Genomic DNA, 17,706 nt, shown 5'->3' with positions numbered 1-17,706 from the left:
GCATTCCCAGGATTTCAGCCACCCCACACCCCCTCCAAGCCCGGCTCCCCTCCCACCTGTGCCAGGTTTTCCTTCTCCAGCAGCACAGATTTGGTTTTAACCCCACGATCCCGAGATCCATCAAAGCCCTGTCCTGGACTGTCAGAGCTCTCCCACATGGAAGGGTTTATGACACCAGAGCTGCAGATGGAATTCCTGTCACTGGAAAAGGGGGAATACCCCAACCCCACTGCAGAGCAGAGCAAGTGCTCAGCTGGGAACCACAAAGTGCCTCGGAATTCCTTTCTTTCCATAAAGATAAGCCTTGGATCCCCATGGAATGAGCAGATCCCGCTGCAGGCCTGACCTGGAATTTGGGGAGATGAGCAACTCCTGATGGTTTTGGGCTCTCCAAAGGCTGCTTTAAACGAAAAATGGAAAAGGAGAGGCCTCTCCTGCCAGACAGCTCAACATAAAGCACATTTTTGGGCAAACTTCAAAAGTTTAAACCATCCCCGAAACTCAGGCACGGAGCAACATCAATCTGGCAAAACATCAGCCGTGCTTGGAACCCCAAATCCAGCCAGAGGAATGCTGGGCCTGGGAGGGATGGTTCAGAAGGAGATAAAGTATTACATTTCTGCTAAATCTCAAGCAATAAAATCAAATTCCAGCTTGCAGGGAAAGGAAGGGAAGGGAAGGGAATGAAAAGGCCGATGTGGAATTGCTGGGTGAAATTTGTGTTTCGTTTACTTGAGAGGGACATTTTGGAGTTTATCAAAACCAGCTGCTGTCACAGCCACACATCCGTGGTCCTGGACCATGGATGTGATTTATCCCATGAAATCTGTAAACGAAACAAGACAAAGCTCTCAATATCTTCTATAATAAATTCTTTCGACAGGTAAAGCAAATCCTGCAGCAAGTTTTCCTAACGGGTTACAATGACAAAAATCAGGAATCCAGGAGCTCTGGGTGGTTTTTAATTTTTAATGGGTTTGGGCTCTCCAAAGCCACAAAACCACTAAAAATGTGGAATATTAAATGATGAGTTCATTACTGTCCACTGACACCGTAACTCTGACACACCCATGGCATGCTCAGGACTGGGATGAAGAAATTTCCCAGCAAGGAATCCTTCCCAAGATGCTTTTAGGAGAGCAAATTTTGGCTAAAAGTTAAATATTTGGATAAAAATCCAATATTCCCATGGGCTGGCACCCTCCCAGCATGGACTCATGACGACATCAGGCATTGTGGAAACTCCTGGTTCCACACCCGAAGCCAGCTCCTGGGATTTGATGGTCCTTGTTCCCCTTTCCCAAACCCAAGGTCTGGCATCACTTTGGGCTCCAATCTGCCAGCTGGAAAAATGGGGATCATTTTCAGGAAACCAGGACTTGGGAAGTGGCAACGAGATCCATGGATGAAGGAAGGACCAGAGTAAGAGGAGGAGGAGATCTAAAGAAGTCAATTCTCTGTTTTTTGGGATGAAAGGCAGCTCTTCTTTTACAGGAGAAACAAACTTAATAATTTCATCCACTACTCCAGGATAAAAGTTCCTGCCTGGAATCTCCAGCAGGCCCTAAAAAAGGAGGTGGACTAAAAACCTCCAGGGAAATTCATCAGAGTATGGGTATCTAGGGGTTTAGTCTGGGAATGTCACAGCACACCCTACAAAGGGCTCTCCTGCCACAGAAACCACAGGGATTGGCTCCACCATTGCAGGGAATGGGGCCAAAAATGCAATAAAAGGCTCCTGGATGTTCCAAGGAGCTCCTGGGACAACTCAGGGAAAGGCAAACCTAAAGTTCTCCCTGAGGATCTGGCTAAATGATTACATTTGAGCTAAAAACCAAAGGGATTTCACCCTGTTTTGGTCACCACCTTTAAGCAGCAGCACAAAAAAAAAAATTCCTGAATCTGGTAGAGAGATGTGAATTAGGATCAGCAGTGAGAGATTCCATGGAAGTGGAGGAATCCATGCAGCCTCTGGAGCAGGGGCACAGCTGCTCCCAGGCCCTGGCACAGCCCCAGGGCAGCAGTGACCCCCTGACCCCACTGCCCCCTCAGCCTTCCCAACCCACTGGCTCCCTACAAACTCCACTGCAGCCAGATTCCTGGCATTTATCATCCCATTTATCCCTGTATTTCAGCATAGTTTGTGTCCTGTTTTATTGCAATGTTCTTATTGCTGTTCACACCCCTAAAATGTGAACTGGATCCCGAAATGCATCCCAAAATTCCCCTGTCTGCAGCATCACCTCCCAGCCTTTATCCATGTAACAGGCAGCCCTTTGTTCCTCCATGGAGGAGTGTGTGTAACCCATCCTGTCCTATCCTAAAGGGAACTTTTCCTTCAGTGCAGGGTGCAAATGGAAGCAAAGAGCCAGAGGAATTCCAGAGGCTCCCCCAGAAACCCCCACCCCAACGGCTCCCGTGTAGGTGACAGATAAAATCCTGGAGGAGAGGAAACATCAGACATCCAGGAGAAGTTAGGAACATCCTGACTGGCAGTTAAACATCACTCCATGGGTGATGTTGAGGCAATCCCACTAAAATCCTGGATTCTTGCCCAAAAAAGGGCTCTGGGAGGGAGATGCAGCCTGGCAGGAGCACAGGACAGGAAACCTGGATTCATCCCTGGAGGATCAAACAGGAGATGGTGCTGAGCCAGGAGTGAGGGAAATCCCTGCTCCCCTGGGTCACTCTTCAGTTATTCCAGCTTGGAAGGAGAGCAAGACCCAAAAATTCCTACAGGATACAAATACAGACACTAAACAGGGCAAAGCCAGGGATAAATGGGTTTAGACTTCCAGAGGGCAGGGTCAGATGGGATACTGGGCAGGAATTCCTGGCTGGGAGGGCAGGCAGGCCCTGGCACAGGTGCCCAGAGCAGCTGTGGCTGCCCCTGGATCCCTGGCAGTGCCCAAGGCCAGGCTGGACAGGGCTTGGAGCCACCTGGGACAGTGGAAGGTGTCCCTGCCCATGGGGTGCAGGAATCTGGAGAGGCACCAGCACCTGAACTTTAATCTCTGCAAGTCTCAAACCCAGTTCCTGTCTGCAGCATAAACCCAAAGTTTCATCAGGAAAGTCAGGTCTGACCAGCTCTGAGACCTGCCTTTGATAGCTGTGCCTAAATTACCCTTCCCCTTGTCCTGGCACAGCAGAGAGTTCCTGGAGCTCTCCCTGGCTCCCACTCCCTCCTGTCAATCCCTGTGCACTCAGAGAGTTCAGGTTCAATGCTCAAAGGGAGGGAAGTGTCCATCAGCTCTGTTTACCAACACAGCTGCTGAGGGACAGGGAAGGGAAGGCAGCTGGAGAGCTCAGGATCCACCCTGCTCCCTGCCCATGGGGAGCTCCTGCTGGAGCTGCTGGAAAAACCCTTTGTGATGATTTTTAGCAACTTAGAATTGTGGCAGCTACACTAAAAATCATTAACGAGCGACACAAAGAGCCCAAAACCATTCCCAGCCCCTTCCTGCTGCTGCTGGATTCCCACATCTGTGCTGGTGTTCCCAATCCTTCAGCTGAGATCAGAGCAGGGCAGGGTCTCACATCACCTGCCAAGCTCCCACAGGCTGCTAAAATTGTAATTAACTCCTGGAATTAAAATATTCCCCTCTTCACCTCGGGGCCAAGGATAACACATTCGATGATTTCTACTGTGGGCTGCTCACAAACTGCTCATGGCAACTCCTGCCCTAAGGATTTACCAGCCCTGATGGATCCCACGTGGAGCAGGGCCACCTCCATGGGGACACTCCTGCTCCTTCAGCAGGTAACAGGGATCAGGGAGGGGGTTTTGTCCCTCTGGCCTGCTCAGGTGAGACCCCAGCTGCAGAGGGGAAGGACCTGGAGCTGCTGGAGCCAGTCCAGAGGAGGCTCCAGGATGGAGCAGCTCTGCTGGGAGAGCTGGGATTGTTCACCTGGAGAGGAGAAGCTTTGGGGTGACCTCAGTGTGGCCCTGCAGGACATTTTAGGGGCTCCAGCAGTTGCTGGTTGAGGACTCCCCGCTCTCTCCTCTGCATGAGCAGCGGTGGCCTGACACCCTTGGGTTATAAAAGCAGAGATATTCCTGGGGGAGGAGAGGGGTGGAGAAGGGATTTTGGTCCCAACTCACCAGCAGTGTGGAATACTGCACTGTGGGAAGAGCAGAACCAGCAGCAGGACCCCAGGAGTTCTCCTTTCTTAGGGAAGGGGAGTGTGGCAGGCACATTCTTCTCCCTCTCAGGATTTTTTCATAGAGGAGCACAGAGAGAAGAGAGAGAAAACAATTTCCATTTCTGCTCCTTGTTTTTCCCGTGTGGAATGTGTTTGGAGAATTGTTCACCTGGGGTGATTGCTTGGTTGGGTTCTGGTGAGGATTGTTTGAGCTGATGGCCAATCCAACCCACCTGTGGCTGCACTCTCAGAGAGGGGCACGAGTTATTAGTTAGTGAGATATGGGAGTTAGAAAAGCAGGTTTGTAGTTTTAGTGTCTCCTTTAAATAGTACATTAATGTGTATAGCACAGTTATAATAAAGAAATCATCCAGCTTCTGAGCTGGAGTCACACATCAGCATTCCTTCCCACCACGTTCACCTGCATTTACAATAGGGGAGTTCATGGAACTCCTTGGCTCTGGGATAAGAAATCCTGCTCCCACCAAGCTTTAATTCCATGCCCTCAGCAGCTGATGGGAAACCCCAGCACGGCCCAGGGCAGCCCTGGGGAAAGGTGGGCACTCCCTCTCCTCATGCCAGAGTCCATAAACCCATGGATGCACTGCAGACACCGCCCAGCCTGTGTTCCAGTCAGAGGGACCAACATGGGTGGGAAACCCAGTCTTGTCCTGGGCTGACTGGGCACCATCCAGCTCAGTCCTGTCACGTGTCCTGAATAATGCTGAGGCCAGAAAAGCCCTTCCAGCCACTGAGACTGAGAGGGAACAGGAAGGATCTGATCCTTGGAAAGCACAGATCAGTGAATTCCTGGGCAGGAGGAAGAGAAATGCCATTTTTAATACAGATATTTCCACGATCTTGGCAAGGGCAGCAAGTCACAATCCCTATTTTCCGTGTAAATTGGTCAAGAGGGAAAAGCCTCTGGAGAGAGCTTGGAGGAGTTAAAGCTTTCTCCCTGGAATGGGGAATGACAGCAGGGTTAGGAAAAAGTTTTATTTCTTTGTCTTGAGCTATTTGGAGGCAGACTAGAAAACTTGGTTATAAAATTCCATAAGTAGAAATCCCAGGAAGTGGAAGAAATGGGTCTGAAAATGGGAATACTCCTAAGGCTGGGAAGAGAAACCAATGTGACTCCACACAGGGATTTCATAGATTCAAAATTATTAAAAATTAAAAATTCCCAATTAAAGAAACAAAAACAACAAAACCCAAAACAAACAGGAAAGGGTGTTGTCCTGTTTTAAACTGGTGGGAAAAGGCTCCCTCCTGCTTTTATGTGAATTTTATCCCCAAAGTGGCTGGTTTTTGCTGCAGCACAAATGACATCATACAGGAGATGACTGGATGGTTCCACACACGATTTTACTGATCTGGGCAGTTTTAAGGCTTGAAAGAGCTAATCCACCCTGAGTTCCCCTCCCAGCTTTTCTGGAGAATGCATCCCAAGAACGATAAGCAAATTATCTGACATTATATCTAATTACAGAAGCTCCTAATTACACATCCCCGTTCGGAGGCAGCGGAGCAAGCACTGCGCTTCCCAGAACAGCAATTCCTGCAGTGCACAGTAAATCAGCTTGTGCTTGCCACTGATTTGAAACTTTAACCTATAAATTAAATTAATAAGAGACAAAGGCTTCTTTTGTGCATTCGCAAGCCTGTAGGATTTTAGAAATAATAGGACTGGAAAGTGATTTATATTCCAAGATTAAAGGTCAGTTTGGCGCACACGACTTTGGAGCAAAACACGGCAGAGACTTCAAATTAACTCGTTCCTGTACCCCCCAACCCTGGACTGCTCTTTTTCCAGAGCTACAAGGGCTTGATGTGAGAACTGGAGTACTCGGAAAGATGGAAAGAACCTGGAGAAATATGTGGAATTCTTCCTGGTCTCTGGGGAGGAAGGAAATGTGCCTGGGAATTGGCTCGGGCCATCTGAGGTGATCACTGAAGTGACACAACCTGTGAGCTGCACTTCCAGTCAAGGTATGTCCAACATGGAGAGGCTAAAACCACTGGGAATTGTATGGAGGTGGCAGAAATTACCTGGAAATTGGAGCTATGCAAATAAAGGGAAGGGCTCAGCTATTTTTAAAGTTCTGCCCATGGTGGGATTTTCTCCTGGCCAGGTCCTGTTTTATTCTGGGGGAATGACAATTCCAGCTGAGCTTAAAACCTTTGGTGCACAACAAAAAAATATTATAATGGAATGGTTTGTGCTGGAAGGGGCCTTAAAGTCATCCAGTTCCAACCCCAACACCTTCCACTGTCCCAGGCTGTTCCAAGCTCCATCCAGCCTGGCCTTGGACACCTCCAGGGATGGGGCAGCCACAGCTGCTCTGGAATCTGTGCCAGGAATGTTACCCAGAGAACTGGGATTGGTCATTACATTTATTCCCAAAAGAAAATCCCAAAAAGAGAAGGAAAAGGAGGGATGTGCACCCCAATCCACCACTGGGATTGCAGCTCCTCCAGCAGAACTGAGGCAAGGCACCTGGAACGAGGGAAAATTCCCTACAAACACTGAGAAAGGTGGGAATGGGTGGGGAAAACGACTCTCCTCAAACTGCACCTGCTGAGGAGGAGACCAGGAAAGAGATTCTTTAATATCCCTAAAGAGATTCTTTAATGTCCCTAAAGAGATTCTTTAATGTCCCTAAGTGCCAGGATGGATGAGAGGAAATGACTCTACTCCTGGCTATGGGGATTAGCTCTGACCCTTGGGAGAATCCAGAGGTGGATCCAGAGGTTCTCACTGGGAGAATCCAGAGCTGGATACATTGGGATGAGGGCCCTGGGCAAGGTCTGGAGGCCCCAAGGCTCCAGACTGGAGGATGAGGACCAAGACACCTTCGTAGAAATCAAGGAGCTGCCAACAACAGCCCAGGAGGCTCCTGGGCCTTTCTGTTCCCTAAAGCACGAGGAAAACCAGACCTGGTAAAAAGTCCTTCCCTGAGAGGGTGGGGAGATCCCAGATTCCCAGAGAAGCTGTGGCTGCTCCTGGATCCCTGTCCAAGGCCAGGCTGGAGCACCCTGGGATAGTGGAAGGGGTTTGGAACTGAACGGGCTTTAAAGTCCCTTCCGACCCAAACCATTCTTCTAAAGACTGGAAAATGCTCTTCTGCCACTTCCCCCTCTCATTTCTGTCTTCCAGAAAGCATCAAAATTTGTCATCTTCCTTCTCTTTGTGCATTTCTTGAAACACCCCATTAACAGGCTCAGAAATCCATAATTTCAATAATTACCAGAGCCTTGCCTGTGTTATCTTCCGAGCTGCCAAACCTCCTGGGCCCTGCACGTTCCAGGAGCAGTGCACTATTCCCCACAGCCCTGGGAGGCTCAGGGAGGTGATGGGATCCAACATTCCTGCCCCTGGAGCAGCCCAGGGAGGACAAGAGCCACGTGCAGGGGCAGAGCAGGGTGGAGTGGCTCTCGTGAGGATTAATCTGATTAGGATTGAAACAGACCAAATGCGCGGAGTGGGGAGGAAAAGGGAGTATTTAAGGGAAGTGAGGAGGGTCCTGGGTGGTCTGTAAACGGGTTGGGAACAGTGGGAGCGTGTGAGGAAGAGATGAAATCCAATAGGTGTACAGGAAGCTTTCACCAGGCTTAAAACAAATCCGTAAGAAAAACAGCAAAGAATCCAGGAAGAGGAATTGTGTTACTGCTGGAGAGGGGATTGGCATAATCCCAACGCAGAGTGACTGACAGCTCTGCTGCTGATCCCATACCCCAAACCCTCCCCGGGGGGGAAATGTCCCTGAAACCCTCACTGCTTTATCCTGCTTTGGGCTGGTGTTGCTGGGAGTCGTGGAAAGCTGAGGGAACCACGGGGGGCACCAGGGGCAGGTGCCACCCACCTGCTCGGGTGGCAAAGGGGGAAGCCCAGGAGGTGTTTTTGGGCAAATACAGATGCTTTTGGTGAAGAATCACAGAGAGAAAAGCAGATCTGAAGCGCAGCAAAGAGAGGAATGAAATCCTGCCCCAATCCTGGTGCTCCACTGCCCGTGGAAGCCATGTCTGGCTGGGATCATCACTGGAACTTAGAATTTACTTGGAATTCTGGAATGGTTTGGGTTGGAAGGGACCTTAAAGCTCCTCCAGTGCCACCCCTGCCATGGCAGGGACACCTTCCACTATCCCAGGCTTCTCCAACTTGGCCTTGGACACTTCCAGAGATCCAGAGGCAGCCACAGCTTCTCAGGGAATTCCATCCCAGCCAGGAATTCCTTCCCAATACCCATCTTACCCTGCCCTCTGACAGCGGGCAGCCATTCCCTGTGTCCTGGCACTCCATTGTGCCAGGATTCTCCTTTGGGAAGTTTCTCCCTCAGCACCTGCCCTACCTCCCATTTCCTCCAGCAGGCCTGACTTCCCGAATCCAAACAACCTGGGGCTGTTTTCTGAGGCTGATCTGCAGCTCCACCTTTTTATTTTGATAAATTCTCTGACCAGACACTCCTCCCCCTTTCTCCTGAATTCCCTTGCCAGGGTCCTGGACCCCCTGCACACAAAGCTGATGCTGATTTTGGGGTGTTGGGACTTCACCTCCCACCCGCCTGCTGCGTTTGGTGCTCCGGGAACACGAGGTTGATCCTGCCCCAGCCCTGCCCGACAGCAAAGCCCTGCTCCCACCAGGACCTGCCTCTGGAAAGCTGCTTCCCTGCCTGCTCTGCTTGGAATAAAATATCCCCCACCACATCCCTGCATAAATCTGCTTTAGTTCTGCCTCAGGCCGGCGTTATCAATCACCTCGTTCTTCCGGCACATCCTTTGAGCCCTGGAATTCCTTCCCACTTTTTAAACCCGGCCTAACTGGGCATCACCGTCAGTATTTATCATTCTGTCTCCTAAAACTGCAACTCCACCAGGGTGGTTACACTTCTGGGAATTCACTGCTCGGAGAGCTCAGCCCTCGTTTTCTGTGCTCATTTCAGTGCCCATTTCCGCAGCACTTCCAAACCCTGGGAATCCAGGACTCCTTCCCAGAAGGGCTCAGCTGGAAGTGACATCCCTGAATCTCTGCCAGCAAACCCGACCTGTGCAAACCCAGCGCGGCAGATCCTCCAAGCCAAGCCCAAATCCCACTCTTAAAGCCTTCGCTCCCTCTTTTTTCCAAGTGATGGGCACCTTCAGAAGAGCAGAGCCAACCCAGCCTTGGGAAGAACAAACCTTTCCAGCAAACTGCACTCAAAGATCCCTTGAATCCATGTCAGAGACCTGGGATTCATCTGGAAAGCTCTCTGAGATCAAGCTCTTCTTGCAGAGCCCCATACAAAGTCCAGATACAGCCTAATAAGCTTTTGATGTCCTGCTGACATTTATCTGCCAATATTATTGCTCCAAGCACTTACCCTGTGATGGATCTCATTATTTCCTTGATCCCAGGCCAGCTCAGCCCTTGGCCCTTCCTCCAGCCTCCTGGAACTCCCCAAAACCCAGCAGAGAGCCCCAAATCCTCAGCTTCCAATCCCCCCCAAGCAGCCCTTGGAGACATGGGAATAAAGACAAGTGGTTTTGCCATTCTGCCTCTGGAAAGGTCAATTCTCAAAACTTCTGACCAAATGGGAAGGAAAAAAACCAAAAACAAACCAAACAGCTGAGCACCAGTGTGTTCTTCCTTTGGTATCAGTCACCTTGACTCAAAGAGCAGTTTGCTTTTGCCCCAGGAGATGGAAATAAACTGCATTTACAGCCCCCCACGGGCAGAACTTTGCTCCCTCCTTGCTCTCCTTGGCTAGAACTCATCAACAGCAGCTTTGGTTCCTCCTCAGAGCTGTCCCATGAGGGCAGAGATGGAGCACAGCTCACCTCCCTCCTGTTTTCATGGAAACACAGCTTCCAGTGGATGGCTTTTCCTGTTCCAGGCTCCAAATCCCATGGCCAGCTCTCAGAAGTGGCCCTGAGCTCTCAGCCACGTGTCCAGCTCCCCCTGAGCCCTGCAAGGCAGAGGCTGCTGGACTTCCCCAAACCCTTCTCATGACTTTTGGGGAAATCTGGGACATCTCCCCACGTCCAGGCTGCCTCTTGTGCCAGACTCGGACACAGCCCTGAGCTAGAACCAGCAAAATCCACCAGCAAAAGCCTCCAAGTTCACACCCTGCACGAAGGAAGGAGAAGAGACACAAATTATTCTGCATTTAATTAAATTTAGGAAGGAATCCTAAATTTTGTGAGGGTGCTGAGGCCCTGGCACAGGTCCAAGCACTGCAAACTTAGGATGCTCCATAAATATTCTTTAATATAATTATTAATAAAAAGATCCTCAAAATTATTCACGTGGTGACTTTCCTTTAATAATTATTGTTTTCTGTTTAATTCAGCACCACTTCCCTCGTCTGAATTTGCAACTTCAGAATTTTCAGCACGAAATCTGAGCACCTGCTTTCCCTGCTAGGAACATTTTCCCTCCCAGCCATGCAAACTGTTGGAACGAAGCCCACCCTGAGCCATCCGGGCTCATAAAAGCAGCTCATTTTCTGATTCATCCCAACAGATTGCTAAATATTATTTACTTTTCGTTTCATAATGGCTCGGAAAAAGCTGGATGAAAAGCTTAACGAGGTCTAATCCAGGGGAGAGGAGGGAGAAAAGGAATGAAGAGGCGGTTAAGGAGCAGTTTGAGCTTCCTTATCGCCCTTATCAGCACAGCTATCAGTCAGCAAGACCTAATTAGGCACAAAAGCCATTGTGCTTCATGCAGAGCTTCTCCAGGAGCTGGGGCTGCAGCTCTGACAGCCTCTGCTTGGGAGCAGCACTTCCACAGCACTTCGGGACAATCTGTCCCCTTCACGAGTGGCTGTGCAGGGTCTTGGGGACGGAGTGAAGCTTTTCTCAGCAGCAGCGACACTTTTGGAGCTAAAACGGGGCTGGGATTAAGCAGAGCTCAGTGAAATCCTCCAGACTTTGCTGCTTTGTGGTGACCAACCCATCCCAAGCCCCTGCAGGGAAGCAAATCCTGGATCTCACTTCCAACTCTGACCGAGATTCCTTGCTCCAGGAGTGGGGTTTAGTTTTGCTTTCCCTTTATCCCTTTGCCTCAGAAAATCAATTCGGGTAGGAAAAGACCATTAAGGAAATCGAGTCCAACATTCCCAGCAGCACCACCGTGGTCACCCCAGGCCCATGTCCCCAAGTGCCACATCCAGGTGGGTTTTGGTCACCTCCAGGGATGGGGACTCCACCACTGTCCTGGGCAGCCCTTCCAATGCCTGACCACCCCTTTAGGGAAGGAATTTTCTCAAACATCCCATCTAAATCTCCCTGGCCCTGAGGCTCTTCCCTCTCCTCCTGTCCCTTATCACCCCCTGGCTGTCCCCACCTGCCAGGGAGCTGTGCAGAGCCAAAAATTCCCCCCGATCCCCCTTTTCTGCAGGCTGAGCCCCTTTCCCAGCTCCCTCAGCCCCTCCTGGGGCTCCATTCCCCTCCCTGGACGTGCTCCAGCCCCTCCATGTCCCTCCTGTGCTGGGACAGGTCAGTGAGGTCCCTCAGGAGGGACCCATGGCTGTGTCCAGCAGCTCGGCGTGGGTTCGGTGCCCAGCAGGGCTCCTGCCCCAGCAGCTGCTCCCACAGCTGCTCCCACCAGTTGGTGGCTGGATTTTCCAAGATATCTGTCTGGAATTAAACAGCAGCAGCAGCAGTTTGGCAGCCAGTAGGAAAAATGCATCACTGGATTGCATCCCACCCCGAGCACCTCCCTGGTGGGACAGGAGAGACGAGACCGCGCAGGGCCTGCCCATCCCAAAACCCCTTTGATTATCTGAACTGCTCTGCCAAAACCTCCACCAGCATCCAAAGGCTCCTTCTGGAGTGGCTGGGGTCAGAAATGCTCCCTCTCCTGCCTGTGCCACCAAAGCTGCTCCGTGCCAGGAGATGTGGGCAGAGGGAGCTCTGCAGGGCTGTGGGATTTTCCAGCCTGGCTCTTACCCGAGGGGATTTGCTCTGCTGTGCCCGTGCCAGCCAGGCTGCACTCCCAGACAAAGCTTGGAACAAGGCAATGGTGAGGCCCTGGGGAGGGGGAGGTGCTCCCCCATCCCCATCCTCATCCTGGCTCAGACCTGGTGCCTCCTAAGAGGGGCTGGAAAGCTGCTCCAGCCCACCTGGGAGATGTCCTGCGAGCTCCAGAAACGGCCTGGAGCGGCTCAGAACCTTCCAAGGCAGATTTTCCCAGAGTGGCTGTGGGATGGAGCTCTTGGGCTCTGGGAATGACCCCTCTGGGGCAGGCAGGGACAGGGGGACACGCTCAGGTGGGGTGGGTGTCCCAGGCACCGTGGGATGGGTGTCCCAGGCACCGTGGGATCTGTGCCAGAGGCTCCAGTGGAAGCGGAGCTCCAGCTCCAGCCTGCAATCCTTGCTCGTGGATTTTGTCAAGCCTGGTGCCCACAGCAGATTAATCTGAATAATCCTGATGCCAAGCAGACCTGAGACCATGAGCAGCTTTCTCCCTGCGGCAGCTGCACCAGGAACAGCTTCCACTGAGGGAAAACTCCCCTTTCCTGGCATTTCTTGCAGGGCAAAGAGCCCTCTAACCACAGTGAAACAACAGCAACCCCCGAGGAGGGATAAATAAACCCATGGAAGGCAGATTCCAGGACTTCTCCTGCCAGGTGCCAGCCAGGTGTGTCCATCTGGATGTGGTGATGTGGACACATGAAGCTGCAGGACACCACAGGGACTGGGATCCCATCCCACAGCCACTCCAGGTGCAAACCATGTCCTCACCTTGGAGCCCCTGGCCTGGACAGCACAGAAATCCATGGAGAAGGAGGCAAAATTCCCTGTTTGTGGTGTCTTGCCAAGCTGGGATTAGAGTTTGGGGCTCCTGGCACCCACAGGCACCATTAATCCCCCAAGCCTCATGCCAGGCAGTTTCCACGTGCCAAAGCTGTGCCTGGTGCTGCAGCAAAGTCTTCTCCAGCTCCAGCAGAATTCCCTACCACACTTCCTGGAGCCCATCTCCTCCTGAGGGACCCAGGAGCGTCAGGCTGGTAGGAAAACCCCTCTCCTGTGCCAACCATGCCATTCCCCTCTCCAAATCACACAGAGAGCCCTCAGTGAGGAGCAGAGCCCCAGCAAGGCTGGGATGAAGGCCCTGCACACCAGAAGGGAAGGAGGAAGGGAAAATGACCCATTTAACCATAACACCACTGGTCCATCCCATGCACAATTCCTGACAAAAGTGGAAATGTTCTTTTCCACGGGCAGAGCTGCAGGTCCTACTACAAATAAATAGTCCAGGCAGGGATGGAGGCCATGTGTTTCCATTAATTCTCTTGGCACAGGAGCCCATGTAGATCTTGGATGCAGCTCGTGCTGGAGCAGGAGAGCTGGGGTGGCCAACATACATCTCAGCACAACCCATCTGGCCCAAAATCCATCCCTGACCTGCTCCAATCCCCACTTTTATCATCCTAATTACGAGCAGATTCCCGGCTCCCTCCCTCCTTCCCAGAGGTACCTTCAGCTGCCCCCTTTTCTCCCTCCCTCTGGCTGAAACCAGCAGGTGAATCCCAGCCTTTAGGTTTTTTTGTTCCATTATTGCTGGTGGACAAAGTTTGGCCTCTTTCATTTTCCTTTTCTTGCAGCCTCTTTTGTGGGGATTACAATAATTGATATTGATAACGAGATCTGCCCCTGCCCCAGGTCCCAATTACTTGCACAGGCTGGGGATCCTGCCTTATGGATCTGACAGGAATGGTCTCAATTATCCCTCTGGGCTCCAGGAATGATGCTGGGATTGATCTGGGGGAGCTGGGATTATTGGGGCTGATTGTTGTGGGCTGGGGTCAGCGCTGGAGCTGGCCGGGGGCTGGCTGGGAGCTGCATTTTCCCGGAGTGCTGCCAGGTGCCAGGAAAAGTGGAAAATTTACTGCAGCCACCCCCATGCTGAGGATTAGAAGGACAGCACTGAAGGGGCTTTTCATCCCAGGTTTTACTGGGGATGAAGTTGGATCCTTGGTGCTGTGCGAGAGCCGAGGAGCAGCAGCCTTTGGACACACTGAGGGGGAACCCCAGTGAAAGTAAGTGAGAGCCACACAGAAAAGGAGAGTTAAAGCTGAGAAGGCAAACAAGAGCCTTTTGGACCTGCAAAATCTTATTTCATGAAGTAATGAACTGTAAAGTTGGAAAAGCCCTTTAACAACAGCAACACCAGCCACGTTCATCACCATGTCCTCCAGTGCCACACCCACGGGGGTTTTGGCCACCTCCAGGGATGGGGACTCCACCACTGCCCTGGGCAGCCCTTCCAATGCCTGACCACTCTTTTAGGGAAGGAATTTTCCCTAAATATCCAACCTAAACCTCCCTGGCCCAGCCTGAGGCTGTTCCCTCTCCTCCTGTCCTCTGGAGCAGAGCGTGACCCCCCTGGCTGTCCCCTCCTGGCAGGAGCTGTGCAGAGCCAGAAATTCCCCCTGATCCCCCTTTTCTCCAGGCTGAGCCCCTTCCCCAGCTCCTCCTCATCAGACTTGTATTCCCTAATATTTGATGGCCACAGATTCCAGAGCAGAGACATTATAACCGGCAGTGGCTGTGGGGTGAATCCAGGGAAGGGAATATTCCTTCAGGACCATTCCCTTCACCAACCCAGAGCTTCTCACCCTGGGAACATCACTGGATGCAACATTTTCCTTTTTACCACCATTTATATAAAACTCAAATGTAAAAATAGAGGCGAGGAGAGAAGGGGAGCCGAGTTTGCCTCTGTAATCAGAGAGGAGACGAACCCAGAGCCAGCAAAACCCCCAAATTTATAATTAAAATGCAACATAATCACTGCAACAGATGTCAAAAAGATAAACCCACGGAGTTCTGAACTGCCAAGGATCTGCTCGGCATGTTGGAGAGCACAGGGATGCTCTGTTCCTGTCAAATGGCCACCTTTTGGGGGTGTAAGCAGGAACAGCACCACCAAAAACCTCCTTTCTCTTTTCTCCTTTCCCTGCCCTGCAGCAGATTTACAGTGGAAGTTCTCAGCAAAGCTCAGGTTTGCTCCTGGATCCACGATGGGGAGGGGAGGGAAGGAGAGAAATTGGTCTTTGAGGACTGTGGTTGGGAAAAACAGCATCACCCAGCTGGCACAGGGACATGGCCTGGCTGCCAGAGTCTGGGATAAAGAGGGAAAACATGGAGAGCTGCCTGGCAGGAGAGGAAAGGTTGGGGGAAATTATTTTACAAAAGAAAAGCAGACAAGAGAAATGAGGTTTTGTGTGCACATCACTCACCTCGTAGTGATAATCCATGCAAGTTAGTTCTCTCCAGCAGCGATCTCCTCGGATTTTAATCAGGCCCTGGGGGGGACAAAGGGCAAAAATACTGTCACAATTATTTTATTTTACTTTGTTTTGTGTCTCAAGGTGCCGACTTCTGTGGTTAAACTGCAGAGGTTGAATGAGACCCACGGCACATCCACAGCCCGGGTCCAGTTGTGCTTCCTAAGGGAACACAATGGATCTGACTCATCCCACTGCCTGGTTACTAAAAATGTGACATAAATCCTTGTGGAATATGCCAAATTCCCCTTCCAGGAAGAAGCCTCAGCCACAACTGAGCCTCTGCTCAGGTCTGAGCAACACAGGGCTCCTGGCATAGCTTCCAGAATCCCTGGGAAGCAGCAATAGGAAAAATCAGGCTCTGCCCCTGGGATAAGAGACAAAACCCAGCAAGATTCAGGATTTTGACATCCAAACCCAACTGTTTCCCTCGGGCAAAGCCACCTCTGCTGCCTGTGGAAAAGGGAGCAGAGCCATGGAGCTGGGGATGGGGACATGGAGCCAGGTGGGGACACGGAGCTGGACACAGAGATGCAATTAAAATAATTAGAGAAACAAAAGAGGGGCAGGGGAAGGAAGCTGCCAGCCCCAAACACAGCTGGCTGCACTGCTGACAGCTCTGCCCCAGCTCAGGTTAGAGGCTGGACCAGCAGGTATCCCCTGCCCTGGGACTTCAGAACAACGAGAGGGGACATTTCCGAATCACTGGGTCCATTCCAGGGCTGGCAGCAATATTGGGATTGAATTTCTTTGCCTCAGAGATGAAGAGCAGAAAGGAATCAGTCGGCCAGAGCAGGAAAGACACCTGGGCAGGGATGGGCTGGAGCAGGAAGACAAGCAATCAAGGCCGGCTTTGATGTCCGGGAGAGGTCCCTGATTAGGATCACAATATCCCAAATTGAGGAAAGCTTCACTAGTCAAAAGGTTGAAGCAGCTCTGTCATCTGCATACAATTAGGGGGTATTTGCCTACCTCTGACATTGCCCTGATTGTGATGGTCCTGCCTTCCCCGGGAGAAAAACCCTGGGCGTTTCTGGGAGCATCCTGAGGCTTCCTGCCATTCGCAGCAGGGAAGGGATCAGTGACCTTCCAGGGCTAAAATGTGAGCTCAGAGGAGGAGATTCCAGCGTTTATGAGTTCCATCTAAATTCCCAGAATTGGAACAGGTTGGAAGAGACCACAGTGGCTCCCTGCTCACGCTAAAACAAATCTTCACTTGCAGCATTAAAGTCTAACATGTTTACAGCTCAAAAGAAATTCAAAATTCCAATTAAAGACCCTCCAAAACTGTCCAGACCTCGGAAATACCCATGAATATCCAGTTCCCAGGGCTGTATATCTGTCTGACAGCTGAGAGCACAGGGCAGAGCAGAGCTGATGAACTCCTGCCTGGCAGAAAAGGGATGCAAAGCGATATCACCCAGCCCTTCTGGGATGGCAAAGCAGTTTTACCTCCAGGGATTTACTCAGCACATCCCCTCCATCCCTCTGGAGCTGGGACAAGACACCCTCACTGTCAGCAGCCACTCCACCCTCCCCTCCCCAGCCTGTCCTGCCCTCCACGCGTCTCTAAAATGACAGGATCAGGCGATAGCATCTCCCAGGATGTGCTGCAGCTCCAGCCCTGGCAGGGCCAGGACACACTGAGGAAGCTCTGTGCAGGAATGCTGGAATATTAAAACAGGACAGTTATCTTGATGACCTTCCCTCCTCCTTTTCCCGGGCTGTTATCAAGCTCTATTATCCAGCAGGGGTAATTAAAACTGCAATTAAAACAAGGATGGGGAAAAGCAGCGCTCTGAAAATCCTGATTTTCCCTGCAATGACTCACTCGGGCAGTTCATCCCTTTTTGTTTACTAGAAAGCTTTCGAACAGGAAAGTCTTCATATCAAAGATGTTTTGCAGCATAAGAAACTCCCACTCTCATCATTAAGGGGTTTCAAGTCAGCTTTACCCTGAGCTGTCCTCGAGGCCACTTCACTCCCACACTGGCACCTGAGTTTTCCAGTTTTCCCAAGGATTTGGACCAAGAAACGTGCACAAGAAAATCTCTGTGTTCCGAGGCTTCAGCTCTGCTGAGAAGAGTCAGGAAGGGAGAAGGAGAATCACAGAAGCCTGGAACTGCTGGGGCTGGAAAAGATCTCCGAGCACCAGGCACGGCACAGCGGCACGGCACATCCCGGGGACTGCCGGAAATCGGGGACTTTTCAGGAATACAAATTAAATCTGAGCTCAAGGCAAGTGACCAGGTGGCCAAGTGAACCAGCAGAGGCCCTTTCACCTCCGTGG

At 51.3% G+C, this 17,706-nt stretch overlaps 1 protein-coding gene across 4 annotated transcripts in view; it reads right to left on the bottom strand.

The window, feature by feature from the left end:
• The window catches only part of LMF1 (lipase maturation factor 1), a 146,860-nt gene that overhangs the window by 71,611 nt on the left and 57,543 nt on the right, over nucleotides 1-17,706 (bottom strand). For all 4 annotated transcript variants that reach the window (XM_068207261.1, XM_068207260.1, XM_068207264.1 and 1 more), the window contains one exon: nucleotides 15,369-15,434. In XM_068207261.1, coding sequence (XP_068063362.1) covers nucleotides 15,369-15,434 — 66 coding nt within the window. The remainder of the gene's footprint in view (nucleotides 1-15,368; nucleotides 15,435-17,706) is intronic.

This window comes from Anomalospiza imberbis, chromosome 16 (genome assembly GCF_031753505.1).
Source record: "Anomalospiza imberbis isolate Cuckoo-Finch-1a 21T00152 chromosome 16, ASM3175350v1, whole genome shotgun sequence".
In the NCBI taxonomy this organism is placed as follows: Eukaryota; Metazoa; Chordata; class Aves; order Passeriformes; family Viduidae; genus Anomalospiza; species Anomalospiza imberbis.
Note: the sequence above shows the minus strand (reverse complement) of the source record. Positions and strands in the feature narration are given on the sequence as shown.